The 16,574-nt window shown below is 33.6% G+C and overlaps 1 protein-coding gene across 1 annotated transcript; it reads right to left on the bottom strand.

The window, feature by feature from the left end:
- Positions 1-472: 472 nt before the first annotated feature.
- On the bottom strand, positions 473-16,510 carry LOC130630703 (myb-like protein X). The gene is made up of 10 exons (XM_057444290.1): positions 16,408-16,510; positions 7,595-8,786; positions 6,920-6,944; positions 6,533-6,731; positions 4,935-5,112; positions 3,936-3,973; positions 3,774-3,805; positions 2,948-3,060; positions 2,551-2,592; positions 473-2,354 (listed from the first exon to the last, which is right to left on the bottom strand). The coding sequence occupies exons 2-10, from the start codon at positions 8,778-8,780 to the stop codon at positions 2,326-2,328; spliced, it is 1,842 nt and encodes a 613-aa protein (XP_057300273.1). The 5' UTR covers positions 8,781-8,786; positions 16,408-16,510; the 3' UTR covers positions 473-2,325.
- Between the last annotated feature and the right edge of the window lie 64 nt (positions 16,511-16,574).

Raw genomic sequence — 16,574 nt, 5'->3', positions numbered from 1 at the left:
TCTTTCGGCATAAATCAATTAATTTCAACTTTTTATTTTTCGACATGATTTTGCCCGGTCTCACAAAAGAATCAACCGAATTACAAAATTAAATTTCAACATATTATGCTTGCATTTTAAAAATCATGTTACGCATGTTACGAAATTATGGAGCGATGCTTATTAAATTTACGAATATGGCTGAGTCGTGAAAATACTTAGCGTCACAAATTCGTGAAAAGATGTTTTCGTGGTTATTAACCTCCGACAGGTAGGGAATTTCAGGTAAAAAAAAATCGTGTCTTATTTTAGAAAATATTGATGTATACTGCCCCACAAGCTTAATGCAAGGGCTTCCTAATAATTTAAGAAAGGCGGCTGCTATCTCGTTGGGGATTTGTTGGTTAGTGTTCTATTTTACCTATCACTTCGTAAAACGTTTGGAAGAGCCTTCTATTGTATGAAGCACCCGAGGACGACAAATAAATCAGTATAAAATAAAACTCAAATATAGAGCGTTGTTCAGAAATTGTTTTATGTACAAAGTGATAATATAAAACTAAAATCTAACATTTTTATTACATATACAAGAGTGCGTTCGAAAAATAAATTCTTTATTGTACAAAATCGTACTATATTTCCACATACGAATACGCCTAATCTCACAAAAAATTGTTTACGAGCGAACGTTTTTCACGTAAGATATTATATAATATATATACATAATATATATATATTATCTCCTGTTCGCATACTATCTATCTCCAAGATATTGAAAACAAATAGATTTAGAGATTTCCATAGTAATGGCCGACGAAACAAGTTGAAATAAAATGACAATTTTTTTATTGAGATGTAAGAAGAACCAGGAACGTAGAGTTCTAAAGTTAGTGTACCAATATACCATCCCGTCCAATTATATGTCTATCCTGCTAGTACACGTAGTATTTATTAGTGTCTTTTGTTATAACCAACTGAACTTTTGACATAGTACTTGAGTTGCTAAAGAATGTTTTGAATTCGAGAGAAAAAGTTGTTTGCTTAAGGGTTGCTTAACAGAAAGGCAAACAACTTCAAAGATTATCAAAATCCCTAAATTACACGTGTAAAAATCAGGCAGGAGAAGCTGTCACCTTGGATTGGTTTTTAAACCTATATTTCACATTACATCAAAAGGTGTAAATAAATTAATTTCTACCGAAAATAAAAATAGGCTTGACAATGTGTTGTTTTAACACACATCTTAAAAAATTAAATTGATGTTTTTATGTCATATTATGTAATTTTTATACTAAAGTTACTTACTATTTTTTGGAGAGATGAAAAAGATATGTGTACTCTCTCACTACAAAAATGTTTGGCCAACACAAATGGTAGGTGACATATATAATTATGGCTGAAAGGCGAAGGAGGAGGAGAACCTTAAATTTTGACGAAATAGTATGTCTCGTCAGCCATTCAAGATTTTTCTCTTCCGCACTGAATAATCTACTTTATAATAAAAAATAATATAATATGTACAATTTGTAAATGCGAAGTGAATTTAAATTCATGTAAACACGGACACAAAATTTTACCCGATATGCAAATATGTTGTTACAAATACAAAAATATAATCTATGTAAAATAAAAAAAATAAAATTTCATGAACGGAAAAAATTGATCGTATTAAAACTGATGCAAATGCATGCATGATCAGTGCATTAGGCAGTCCACCCGGTCGCAAAACACTGGCTGGTAGCAGGAGGTTTACTATGTGCATATACTGGTAAAAATTGTAGAAACGTCTACAAAAAACCTTGAGCGTTTTAAGTAAACCGTGTCAATTTTAAAGTTAAGATATTTTTGCAGCATAGGCTACACATTGTTTCAAAAGAAGACAACAATATCAAATTTTTGATAATAAAAATAATTACTTTTTGCTAATTCTGCTTGATTTAAATATGATTGAGAAGACGCCTTGCAAATGCAAGCCATATTCTTCAACAGGCGCAGATATCATCTGTTCATTTCGTATTTGTGTGGGCTTGTGATGGATCTAATCAACTTTCCCTCTCCAATCCATTTTAAAAACACTAATTTTCCCCAATTGGATCCGCCAAATTAAATTTCGCCATTTTCCGCAAAATTTCCCACTATAATTTCTTCCCTTTAAAATATCATATATAATATACACGTAGGAAGTGTTTAAATAATTCACAAAAATTGTGTAGAAAATAAATCTACTAAATGGTCTGCTAGACCGACAATGAATTCCGAGACGTTTTTTTTTTCTAGTATCGACAATATGTTTTCTACCCGACTCGAAGCATTCCAAGATGGCTTCTCACATCCAGCACAATCCGTTTAAATTTCTTCATAAATATCTTCCGCCGCTATAGAAAAGAAATTAAACGTGTTCACAAAATCGGTTACGTGTAGTTAAGCTTGTTTTACACTAAGAATAAATCTTCACATGATCTTGGATTGGTGGCACTGTTTTTAAACCTATATTTCACGTTGCAACTAATCACCAAAATGTGTAAATAAATTAAATTCATAAAAAAAAAAAATATAAAGAAATCAACATACGTTCATCTGCAATATCGTTATACATGTCTTCCTCAATAGGTGCTAAAAAGAAATTAAAAATTACAGACTGACAATTTACAGACCGGCTTTTTCTATAGCGAATAATCGCACTTTTAGAAATTGCTATGGCGACCAATCATGACCACGCAGTAGAAAATTGTTCAAACACAATACGATGGAAATGTAGCTTGTAATATACTTCCATCATAGCAACATCACGCGTAAAAATTTTCGCATGTTTAAGTATCCACAAATATAAATAAAAATTGTACAATCCTAGCGTTTTAGACAGAATGTAAATGTGCGTTTTACGTTTCAAAACATTCTCGTGCTTGCTAATTTGCATGCAATAAGTTGTGGTACAAGTAAGATTAACGTAACGTATATATAGAAATACCTTCCGGGCGTAAATGAGGGCGTGGTGTTTCAGGAACAGGGGGTGCTTGATGAACGTTGATTTCTTCATATGTTTCTTGAACTTCTTCCAAATCGTCTTCCGTTGGAATGAGACTAAAAAAAGATTATATTCAAAATAATTCTTCTTGCAACAAAGTTACCACATGTATATGAGCATGATTTTCTCTTTATTTTAAATCGTTTTTTTCTTTCGAGACAACAACAACAACTTTAAATAATAATTTTGGACACAAAATTTTACCCGGTAAAGAAATACGTTGTTACAAATACAAAAATAAATCTATCATGGACAAAATTATTGAAGCGAAGTCCTTTTTTAAACACGGATAAAAGGTTGAATTGGGACCACTACTCTGCAGCCGGCTGGCTGCTTTTTAAATTAGTATTTTTTTCGACGACGAAGAAAACGCAGAACGTTTTTAAACAGGTAAAAAAATTGATCATAAAAAAGCATAACACCACAGGTTTAGCACAAATCTGTTCCATATCATTGATTTTACAACTTTTACTTCATATTCTAGTATGAATGATATGTTTGACGGTGTCAACAATCATATCGTCATCAATTTGTTGCAGGAGCCTACTCACGCTACTGCAAGACTGAAATTTTAAAGAATGTAGGTGAGCAGGTATAGTAATGCCACGTGTCAGACTATTGGGGAGGAACGATTATTTTTTCGAACCATGCTCAAAAAACGGGTTTACTAGAGGGAAAAAAATTTGTAAATCCGAATGCAAAAAGAGAGCATTATGGGGTAATGTTGTCACTATTTCAACATTAAAAAAAATATATACAAAATAATTACCTCACACTGCGCGATCTATGATCCTCAGGTGGCTGTGTAGAAAAAATAAAAAAAGGTTAGAAATATTTTACAAAAAGTGAACTTCTTATAAAATTGTACCTTTTGATCGACACTCTTTACAAGTACGTCAACGAGAAGAAAAAGAATATAAAGAATACTTACAAGTTCCATTCCAAAATCTTGACGTAAAACATAGCCGACTAAAGAATACAAGAAAATATAAAATTGAACAGTGGTTGCAATCTGCACGTTTATCATCCAGTGGGATTTAAATCAGGTTTTATGAAGTTTGATATCAAAATGAGTATAAGGAAATTAATGGTAAGAACTCAACCGTAAATTGCATTCAGTTAAAATTATAATGCTGTCCACGATGTTATGAAAGTCATAACGTTCGTAGTTATAAAGGTCTGTCGAGAGAAAGAGAAAATAGATAGGAAGAAATAAAAAAATTGCTACTGAAAAAATATTATAACCATTTCGAATATTTATACAGGATATAACAACTGCAATGTGGGTCCTGTGTTCTGAATGTATACATTAAGTATACACCGGCTACGCCTACCCAATTACCCTCCATGGTATGGGTTTACCCGTAGTTGTGGTAACGACACTTGCAAACATGCCCATACTGTGAGTCAAACAACGGACCACGTGATTACAAAGAGAACTGCATAACTAAGAGGTCACAGACCATAAAAAAAAATAGATGAATATATAAAAAAGGGCTTACTTCTTCCTGTACCACAACATAGATGAATGTATAAAAAAATGGCTTACTTCTTCCTGTACCACAATATAGATGAATGTATAAAAAAATGGCTTACTTCTTCCTGTACCACAATGTAGATGAATGTATAAAAAAATGGCTTACTTCTTCCTGTACCACAATATAGATGAATATATAAAAAAATGGCTTACTTCTTCCTGTACCACAATGTAGATGAATGTATCAAAAAAAATGGCTTAATTCTTCCTGTACCACAATGTAGATGAAAGTATAAAAAAATGGCTTACTTCTTCCTGTACCACAATGTAGATGAATGTATCAAAAAAATGGCTTACTTCTTCCTGTACCACAATGTAGATGAATGTATCAAAAAAATGCCTTACTTCTTCCTGTACCACAATATAGATGAATGTATAAAAAAAATGGCTTACTTCTTCCTGTACCACAATGTTGTACCAACATTTTACCATTTGGACATGATTCGTTTGGAACGTTAATAATATTGATTTCATCACCAATTTGATATGTCAAATCTGTCTTTCCTTTCGGTTTGTAATCCACCTTACACATGACTGTGCCAATTAATGGTAGAGCAAGATCAGGATTCAACTATACAAATAAGAAGAAATATATAAAAAAAACACAACGAAAGAAACAACAATGGTTTGAGGATAATTGATTTGCGCAGTTGAGTAGATGTGAATGTTTTCATAAAGCTAGAAATGCAAAACTTTAAATAGACCACTTTCCGTGCAACTTAATGCTTGATTATGCATTCAGAGCAATGAACATTATGCAGTCATCTCTGTTGGTAGAAAATGCCAGATAAATTAAAGGTTTAATAAATCTATCTAAAAAAACCAAAAATTTGCTTAAAACCATTTTTTCTAAAAAAAGAAAAGAAAATATAGGTAAAAACAATTGTTCCTTTTGGATCCTGTGCTTTCAAAAAAATCAGTATAAATTTTAATAATAGCCATCTTATTTCGAACCATCCTACATTTTTGAATACAACAATATGTGTGTATGTATCTTAATCAACAAAAGTTTGTAAACATTGGCAAGTCAGTTAAAACGTTATTTTGAAACGTGACTTTGAAATTGGTTTTGCCTGTTCAGAATGGCTACTCTTTTTTTGAGTTAAAAACTAAAGAAATTCGAGGGGACATTTCCAGGAGAGAAATAAGTAAAATGCAATAACTTTTCAAGTGTAAAATGTGGCAACATGTTGCACTTGCTAAGTCAATCACAAAATTTAGACTACATTATTTTAAAAAGTGACTTACATGTTGACTGTAAAAAAACTTAGAAAATATGAGGTTAACTGAGCCAAATTAAGGAGCATTGCAAATGTGAAGAAATTCGGGTGTGGCGAATATGCTGTTGCTAATATAGCAAGCTATTGTAAAATAGCCAGCTTTAATAAATTTTTTTGTTTATATCAAGGATATAAAAAAATTGTCATGACAAACACATGATAGCACCACTCTTAAGGGAAGCATTGTTTCTGGCTTCATAAATTTTTACTGTTAGAACTATGGTACATACAGCCTAACACTTTTTTTTTCCAAGGTTTAAAAAAGAGGACAGTAACTTTGAAAGTAACTGATACAAAAAGATTCACCTAACATAAACTCCAGTTTTCCTGGCATTCCTGATAATCCTGACATTGTCCTGATCTTTTTTGACTAAAATTCCTGACGTTTCCATAGTTTTCAGGCTATTTGCGACTTTGCGTTTATTTGAACCTTTAATTACCCTTAAAATTGTAAATTTAATTACAATCATATTGACCCTTGCTAATATTTTGTAAAATTGAAATAGCTCTGATGGACCATTCATAAACCTTGCAATCTCCTGACATATCAAAGAAGCATATCCCTGACTTTTCACTAACACTTTGTAATATTTTAGGAGCACCTAACAGTTCCTGACTTCTCTGGCAGAATTGACACCCTGAAATAGGATACAAATCATCTTTGTATGCAAAATATTAACCTAGAAACAACAACAACAAACACATTCTTACATTGAATTGTTTGTACTCTTTTTCACGTCTTTTCTTCTCCTTCTCTTTTTCTTCCTTTTCTTTTTTTTCTTTTTTCTCTTTTTCACGCTTTTCTCTTTTCTCACGATCTGCTTTTTCTTTTTCTTCTTTCTTACGTTCTTTCGCAGACTTAGAGTCCAATTTTGGGCTATCACTGACTTCCTTCACAGGAGCAGCAGGCCTAAATGAATGGAAAGATAATGTCAATTTATCATGAGACGTTTTCCACATTGTCTAAAGCCTTCTTTATATTAAAAAATATCTTCTGACTTCTTTATAAACAAGCAGAATATATTAGTAAACCTTGCCACCATACTGTTCTTTTTGCACAAAAATAATATGTTGTTTTTGTTATTTACAGCCACTTACCCTGCAACATCATCATAAATTTCATCTAAACATAAAAATACCAATACTTCAATGTTATTTACGCGACAACAAAGACAAAGAGAAAAGAGAGCATTCTGCCCAGAGAAAAATAAGAATAACAATTTCATTACAAGAGTGTTAAATTAATTGAAGGTTAAGTTAACTTCTTAGAATACGTTTAAAAAATCAAGAGTGTTGACACAGTTTGGACAACAATAACACTCCATAAGTGGGTTTTCAAATGACCAGCACTTTTATAAGTAAAATTTCAAATTCGAACTAAAACATATCATAAATTTATCTCATTAGGAATAATCAGAAAGTCTTAAAATGTGACAAAACCTGATTTTCAGATTATACCAAAAAATGGGATTGTTATTGGATTGGATTATTAGGCCGTTTTTGGCATTGCAGCATTAATTTTTAAAAAACTTTTATTTCTTTTTTTTCTTTAAAAAAGATGTTAAAATTCATTCTAGAACTTTTTAAACAAAAATTTTATGACAAAGTATAACTGTGCTATGTTTAATTCTGTTTTAAAAAGGCTATGGAAAAGTATTGAAAAAAATTCCTGCTGTGGTCACTGTATGTTTAAAAAACCAAAAAAATGTTAGGTGGAACAAATTTTTTTGTATATATAATAAAAATATTTTCGAGCTGCATAAAAATGTATACCTGTTATCTCATCATCTTCAGTAGGTATCATTTTAACAGCTGTGTCGTCACCTTGAGTTGTAAAATTTGCAAAATCTTTCAATTTTGATTGATTGGAATGTAAAATAGCTTTCAGCCATTTGTCCAAACCGAATGGTGGAATTAATTTGTCTGGATCAATATATGAAAATGTTTTCGGTAATTTAACTGGGGTAAAATCACTTTTTGTTTCTTGTTGCAACTCGCTGCTTCTCACAGCCGTGTTTACACTTGACAGTGTCTTACTTGCTGGTTCACAAGGTGATAACACTTCTTCACAAACATCATCGTATATTTCATCATTATTGTCACCATTACATACATCATCGTATAATTCTGAAGTTGACTGCTCACATGGTCTTTGCGGATTATATTGTGGAAAAGAATCGGGATCAACATCATCGTAGTAACATTCTTCCTCACAATTATTACTCCCAGCCGTTTCAACACTTTCCTGCACAACAGTTTTATGATCTGTCCCTTTGTTGATTATTTCCACCACATCATCGTAATTCTCTTCTTCTTGTTCTTCTTGAACACGAACAGGTTGATCTTTTACAATGTTAAATTTTGGTTTAATTGGTGGTTTAACAGGAGCCTTAGGTGGGGGATTTGGATGTGCTTTTTGATCAATTTCTTTAAAAAAATTCACACTGTTGCGAACAGATCCTGACCTAATTTTAGTAATTCCATCAGATTCGTCATTATTATCAGAATTATTGCTTTTCTCACTACTCACAATATCTTTCTTTTCCTCTTTATATGGCAGCTTTGGTACTACTTTTGGTTTTATTGTGGGCTTTTGAGAAGCGAGAGGTTTCTTACCTAATGCGTTTGAAATAGTTTTTTGAGCATTGTCTTTTTGTGCAGCAGCTGCTTTTCTTTCAGCAGGAGATTTTAGTCGATGTTTAAGAAATTCTGGCACATTTGACTCATCTGGTTTTTCTTCCTTTACTACACTATTTGAGCTTGAAACTGGTTTTAGTTTGTGTTTTGACAAGTCATTAGATGTCAACTGTGGTCCCACACCTTGAGTTTGTGTAGTACCGTTGCCTGTAACACTGCGTCCTTTAAAGGAGGTTGAATGAGTTCCAAAGGGTTTTGGAGCTAAATTATCAATCTGCCTGGTTTGTAGTGCCCTTTTCAATTCCTCAGCGCTGGTAGTCATGTTTATCTAAGGAAAGATATAAGGTCCTTAGTAAACTAAAACAAAAGGACTAGTTATTAAAATTGGCCTGACATACATGTTACATTTGCTATATCATGTATTGTCTATAGTACAACTATTTTCTCAATGATTAACAGACAGATAAAAGCTATTTATATATTGTAGAGTACAACTAATTTATATATTCTATGTCTGCAAAAAATTGCTGACAGGAAACACTATTTGCCTAACAAACTTGTATTTAACATCATTATATTTTGTTTTCTTTTGCACGTTCCCATATACACAGTTAAATTAAGATAGAAAATAACAGCCAAACTTTTGAAAGTCCAAGTTACATCCAACTAATAAAAAAACATTTTTTAAAAAAAAATTAAAAATTAAAATTTTTCTAAAATTTTAAAAATTTCCTGCTTTTATTTTTTAGGTAGTAGATATTAAAATAAAAATGATAAGATGGATTATAGAGCCAAGAGGCAAAAAATTTACTGAGCAGAAAGTTGGTGATGTGTTAAAGGTGAAGAAGGCAAATTACGATGCCGACAAGAAAGACCCTCAAATCAACAAAGCAGTTTGGAATGCAAAGAAAAGGAAGTGAGTGCACCTGTTAACCCAAACTGACTATATATAACCATTTGTTCGGGATTATTTTACTTACATGAAGAAAGAGAAGTGTGATTCTAAAGAATTAAAATCTGCTACCAAATTTGTTTTACGTTGTTCAGAAAAACTTGACAGACTTTTCATTTGACAATGATAGTAAAAACAAGTACAGATTACTGGGTGCTAGCCCACCAAAAAGAGCCAATGAAGTGAGCTCCGCTTTATTTGACTACTTTATCAATGTCAGGTCATCTTGGAAAGGGCGACTTCTAAGATTTATATTGAAAGCAAAAGCACAAGTAGTGTTATGATAATTACTGAGAGTTAGAACAGAAAGCTAACGAGAAAGCTAACGAGAAAGCTAATGAGTGGAAATTGACTAACAAGTGGATTGATTGCTGGTGTAAAGAGTACAGCGTGTCACTTGGCACCCTAACAAACGATTTGCTATCTCACAAGAAGCAAGAAAGGAAAGGATTATACAGTTTCTTAAGAACATATGGAGCTCTATAAGTTCAAAGTGGACCCTCCTATCTTGTCAGCTGATTAAATGCCTCTGCATCGCAATGAATTGTCATCACACTCAAGGTGGCAGTAACCCTTTTATGGCTGTCCAAATAGCTGCATTATTTACTCAGTGTTTTATTTATAACATTTTTTTACTATTTTCTAAAAATATAGGCCTTAATACATAATAAAATGATTTTAACTTAACACCAAAATAGCTGAGTCAGCAGAAATTTCTATTTAAAAATGTATCATAAGCATTCTGTTTTTGCTCTGTTAAAACGGTGTGCTGAGTTTTTTTGTTCATTTATATTTTTTTAACAATAGACTTTTGTTTTTTTCAAAAGATACTTTGTTAGCATCCCCTGCAGCATTGAACGCTGTTAAAAGAACAAAATTCCAAATAAAAAGATTTCCGCACACTGTATCATGGCTGCATGATTCACCAAGCATGTCTGAAAATTTTAAAGTAACACAAAAATGCTATTGAATGTTAAAGCTCGTGCAGTGTAGCATAATGAAGATTGTCTTAAATTTCTTCTTAATGTGTCATCTTTGTTGTTATTAAGATTTCTCTTTAATAACTGCATCATTTTTTCCATACAATTTCACAAGCGTGTAGGCTAAACTAATTACTTATTTTAATTTTATTTTAAAGAGGAATTGTTGAGGCTGAATATTTTTGATGAAAGATAAGTGCGTATAAGTGAAAAAATATGGATATATAACCTTTCGTAACTTATTTTGTGAAAAAAAATCCGATTTTTAAAAGGGTTACTGCTACCTTAACTTTAAAGGAAGAGATCAGTCTTGCTTTGTCAAGGAAAACCATCACCTCTCACGTGAACTTTGCATTCATGACTATTGCAGCATCTGTACAGCAATTCAAACCACCACCATTAGGATTTGTGTTTAAAGGTAAAGGATTGAGGGTCACTGTCAACCCTCCAGAAAAAGTTTCAAATCAATGGGTAGAGACAGGTTCATATTGTATTAAACAAATGCTAGAATAAATTAAGAAATCGCCGACCATACCGTTGGCATTCCCACCTTCAAAATAAGGCATATTCACAACTGATGACTATTCTGCACATTTACCTCTTGAAATTGAATCTGCCTTGTTTCAAAAGGGGTATTTTCACATACTTTTATTGGTGCTGGCATAACTAGGAATGTTCACGTAAATGATACAACATATAGAGAAATCAAAGCTGCATTCCGAAAGAAAGAAATGCAACTTGTGCTAGACCTTCTAACTAAACATCCAGATAAAATACCAGCGCCATCTAGCAATCAGATGATGCGTATGTTAAATCTGAAATTAACTGTGAAGATGCATATAATATAAAAAGAATATAATGACTCTTGCTTTTGACGGTTCTGAAGATCTCTTGGTCAGCAACAAAATCATGGATCTCGTAGGGAAGGAAATGCTAGCCTTTAGGGAGAAGTTTATGAAATCATAACTACGAGCAATAAGTTGAAAAAACAGTAACACCTCCAGAAGGAGTTCAAAAAGGAAAACGTTCCAAAAACTTAAATAAAGAACTTGAAGATGAAGGCATGGAACTGTATGAGGGTGAAGGCAATGATATGGAAGAGTATGAAGTAAATGGATCAGCTGCAGGTACCGAAAATGACGAAGCTGAGGAGCAAGGTGATCTGCCACCAACTGTAAAAGTGCCTGAAGTCCCTGAAAACCCAGTTTCAGACAATCAAGATTTGAAACTTGTCAAAGAACTTGTGAAGATTGAGGAAGTTAAAGGTCGGTGTAGTAATTCCTAATTGCCTTGCCTTGTTAAAATGGAGAAATGGAGGGGCAAATAAAACTGTAGCAAGGAAATTGTGAAAAGAAGCCAAAAAAATTGATGGTTTCTTGAAAGATGCAATGGTACAGGAGGCGAAATGAAGAAGCAGAGAACAACGATGGACCAGAGCATAACGAGGAACTAGAGGACAATGATGAAGATTGAAATATATTTTCTATTTTCTGATACGCTATTGCTTTAAGATGTACTACTACAGTATTTATACATTGTTTTCTTGCTTTTTCCCTATGTTTAAATTTTCTTTTTTTTTTTTTTTTTGGGGGGGGGAGGGTGGATGTTTCTCATTTTGTTCATATTCAATTTTTCCCCTTAAACTTCTCCCATATTTATCTTATCAAAAGAGTTTTTGTTGCAACTACAGCTCTATATAATTCTGTCTTGTTTTTGAAAGCAAGGTGTGTCGAGAATCACATTACAGCTTAATTCTTCAATTTAAAGTTTTTTGATGTTTGTAAATTTAACTGTTCTGTCAATTCTGCAGCATATTTATATGCTGCACTGCTGTCCTAGCTTTCTGATTACCCATGCAGGAGATGATGTCAGTTATTTCCATCGATTTTCAAGTTATTGAGCTTTAAATTTAAAAGAACGATGCTAAAAAGTCTTTAATCAAATTTGTTTCAGAGTTAGTTTCGAAATTCCTTTTAATTAATTAATTAATTAATTAATTTTAATTCAAATACATTTCAAATTGTTCTTAATTGTATTTGTGTTTTTTTTTTGTTTTTTTTTAGAAAAAGTATATATCAATAAATAAAATGAAATTTAATTTAATATATAAAAAATAAGAGAGCTGGCTTTGTTACTTTTAGAGGCATTGTAATAAAGCTTGTTCTTGTATTTCACCATCAGATGGATGTTTTTATAAAACTTCCAGCTAGATAAACAATTTCGCTTAAAAGAGAAAAGCTAAAAGAACTAAAACTAAAAGAGAAATGACGAGAGTGGAATTTTAATATTCCATTCTTCCATGGAAAAAACAAACACATAGAAAAAAACAAAAAGACGGGGAAAACAATCTCTTAAGGCAGAAATTTTCCTTGTTTAGCCGTTTGATTAGAAAATCAAGTAATTACGATGTTATACACTAGCTAGTTGCTAGCTAATAGACAGTCAGGATTGCTATCACACATTTTAATAAAATTCTCCTCTAGCAATTAGGGTCAGCCTACTAACCAGGGGTCTTGTGATCTAGGCATCAGATCCACGATCAAGGCATTAGATCCCCCTTAACCAGAGATTTTAATGTTTTCGCGCTTGTCGGCAGATGCGCTTTCTAATCAAAGATCATTTTTTTCTTAGTTCGGATCAGCTAAAGTATCTTCGTATATTTAACTATAACAAATCAGCTGTTTAATGGTCATATTAGCCAGAATTATTAGGCAGAACTAACATCTACTTCAGTCAACATATCTTCGAAGTAAACAAAGCATTAAGCTTAGGACAAACATTATGACACACAGTATTCATTGTCTTGCGAGTTATACACGCCGATTTTTTATTGTAACCAATGCTAGCTGTGCATTCCAAATGCTAAACACTTTATGTCTCCTCAGCTTAGCTTGCACTGGCATATAGCACAATGACCATTGCATGCACAGGCTGCATATAAAAAAACACAGGCGTGTGGTATGCAGCGCTCCTAAAAATCTTTTCAGAGAATTTGGTGCGTGATTTATCACTTGCCTGAGCAGTCCTGGTCTTTTGAGGTGCGCGATCGCCACCCAACTCCGCATGCTTCTGCAACAATGGAGCAGCGTTTTCAATCACGCACCAAAAACACCTTAGTCACTTCAAAAATGCGCACCTGAAATGTCTTTTGTACAAATTATTTACTATAATAATAATCAAAGAAAAAAATGAATGAAAGTTCTTAATTTGAATGAAAAACATGTGCGTTTAAAAATGAATTATTTATTCATTAGTTTAGGGCATCATTAGGTTGTATAACGCAGAACTCGCCAGTGGCATGCTTCAAAAATGCTTAACATGAAGCAAAACTGTACAGGAGACTCAATTGTTTGAGTCTTCGCAGAACATCTCTTCTCACAAAACCGAGGGCAGGGCTGACTTATTGCCTGCTGTGCCGTGTGGGAGACAGAACTTCTGGACTTCTTTTTAATACGATATACAATTTTTTTAACTAATATTACTAAACATATTCGATTCCTCTTTCCCCTTTTTTAAACGTTATTCAACATGTTATTCTTTGGTATTACATCATGAGAACATTCGTCCGGAAGCTGTATTAAGTTACAGGACACCTAACCTCTCCCATGTTCTGGTTATGTTTAACTTGCATGGGTGCACACTCTTCTCGCAGTATTCTCTGTGACGATGAAGGCTGGAATGACTTGTGGCATGGTTCCAAATGGTCTTCCGTCTTTCGTTCGAGTCTCAGTGTAATGCACCAGCCGATCATAAGAGTTTCAGCATGAAGGAAAGGGGACGACTTCAATGTTCTCTATACCGTACGCTCTTTAGCATAGACCGTTTTTGATTGTGGCATTTAAATTTCACAACAAAGTTACCTCGGCAATTTTTTTGCTGATGTAATCATACCAATAAAAAAATAATGCATACCTGATACTTCGTCACAAAACTTGTTCCTTCGATATATGGTTGCATTGCAGCTTTTGCTGTCCCTTTTATCATAGAACAATTTTGTATCTCCTTTTCAAATTTGGCACAGATCTTACACCACACAAAATTAACAACTTTTGCGCCGTCTTTTTGGTTTTACAGCCAATTACATCTGACACGTTATAATTTAAAAAGGTTTTTAAGGCCAAACAATTCCCCTTTAGAGTTGCAATCTCTCCACGCTACTCGCAATTCTGTACTCTAAAGAAATCGCGTGACCTTATTTAAAAGAAAAATTTTGCAGTCTCGCATTTTTTTTCTTTTTTCTTTCCGTAATGGGATTTCTAAGAATTATTATTCGCTACAGTTTTAATTAGGAGCGTGATTGTTCACACACCTAAGAAATGAATTAATATTTTAGGCGAGTTATTTTTCACTTGTCTAACAGATTTTACGAGCGTACTAAGGTGCACGCACGCGATCTATATGACGCAGCCTGCATGTAGTAAACTACGATGGCCCCTATGGCTCACTTCTCTTCTTAATAAAAACCCTTCTCTTCTTAGTCAAAAAACTGCTCTTCTTAGTTAAAACACTTCTCTTCTTTCCTCTGAAATCTTCTCTTTCGTTCGAAACACTTCTCTTCCAAAGTGAGAAACACTTTTCTTCCATGAACTCAAAAAATTCCCAGACCCAATTCCGGTCCGGAATATAGATTGAGCTAGATTTCGCTAACCCACGCTTTTTGAATAAATGACCGACCCGTCACCTCCAGGTTTTTTGCGTTTTTCATATATTAGGGAGACAAGAGGGAATAAATGACGTATCCGTTAAGGCATTCGTTTATCTTTTTTAATACGCACGTTCTTATAAGAATTTTAACCAGGCTGGCCATTATTTCTTTATTGTTCTAAACAAAATACGTATTGCTCTAATCTAAAATCCTAGCCTGACATTTTTGAAAGGAAATGTGCTTTGCTTGGTTGACACCACCATGACTTTGAGGACTCTTGGTGGCCATCTATTTTGCCATTTATTGTGTCTCTTGATAAATAAAATTAATTACTTTGCTACTGATCTGAATTGATTCGTGATATTATTTTATTCATGCACATGCTTCGGGACCTGCAACAATATTTTAATAATAATATTTTTTATTCGTAAATTGAGCACGTGTAAAAAGTGAAAAAAATTATACAGACCATGGGTGTAAAACTGCGGACCAGATTTTTAAAATTACTTGTGAAGAGAAAGTTTGGGGCCACATGCAGAGAAGTGTCAAAATGCAGAAGAGAAGTGTGAGAATACAGAAGAGAACTGTTTGGATCATAGAAGAGAAGTGTTTTTAAATTGGAAGAAACGTGAGCCATAGGGGCCATCGTAGTAAACAGTGGCGCCGTAGATTAGTGGTTATAGCTCTCGTACTCTGTGCGGGAGACCGGGGTTCGATTCCTCTTGACGGCGATTCAACATGGGCGAGTGAATGTTACCATAGCCCCGGGTTAACCCAAGCCATGTGAGGGAAATTGGGAAGATGGCACACTGTGTGGGCCGTTGGATGTTGCCGGGAGTTGTCTAGTAGAGCGCGGGCTCTAATTGGGTCTGCGTAGCTCAAAATGGGTCTGTGTAGCTCAAAATGAGCATTAAATACTCTAGGACTCTCCATCTACGCCATGGCCCCTCCTGGAAATAATAGACAGGGTATATCCCTCGATATTTGTGAGGCTAGCCATGTAAAATATGCACATCTATCTATCTATCTATCTAGTCCCTGGAACATGAGATCCCTGGTTTATAGGTTGGGCCTAACTGTCTAGTTACATGTATATAGATATAGTTATTTCCCGTATATATCTGTTAAATAACATATTATGCAAACAAAGCACATCACGCAAGCTTAGCTAGCGAAGAAGCAACAAGACATGCATAATTTTTGAAATTTACCCCAAGGTGGAGTTAGACCTGCCTACATAGCAAAAAATGTCAGTTATTCGCCAGCTTTATATCTAGCTACCATTAAGAAATTACATAAGTACTTGTGTCAATAAACAAACTTTTCTAAACACGTAAAACTTAGAGAGAAAAAAAAGAGCAGTCGGTTCAACCTCCTCACAATCAGTTTCGATTCGGCTTTCGATTCGTAGCTATTTACTTTACTTTCAGCTATATCGTATATCCTGATCGCCCAAGTACGAACGTGCTCACACATATCTATCCGGGGTAGGGCATATTTATTTAAAATCATCAACCTCACTCCCAGGAAAGAGCATGG

The sequence above is a fragment of the Hydractinia symbiolongicarpus genome, chromosome 2 (genome assembly GCF_029227915.1).
Source record: "Hydractinia symbiolongicarpus strain clone_291-10 chromosome 2, HSymV2.1, whole genome shotgun sequence".
NCBI lineage: Eukaryota > Metazoa > Cnidaria > Hydrozoa > Anthoathecata > Hydractiniidae > Hydractinia > Hydractinia symbiolongicarpus.
This window is presented reverse-complemented; position numbering and strand designations above follow the sequence as displayed.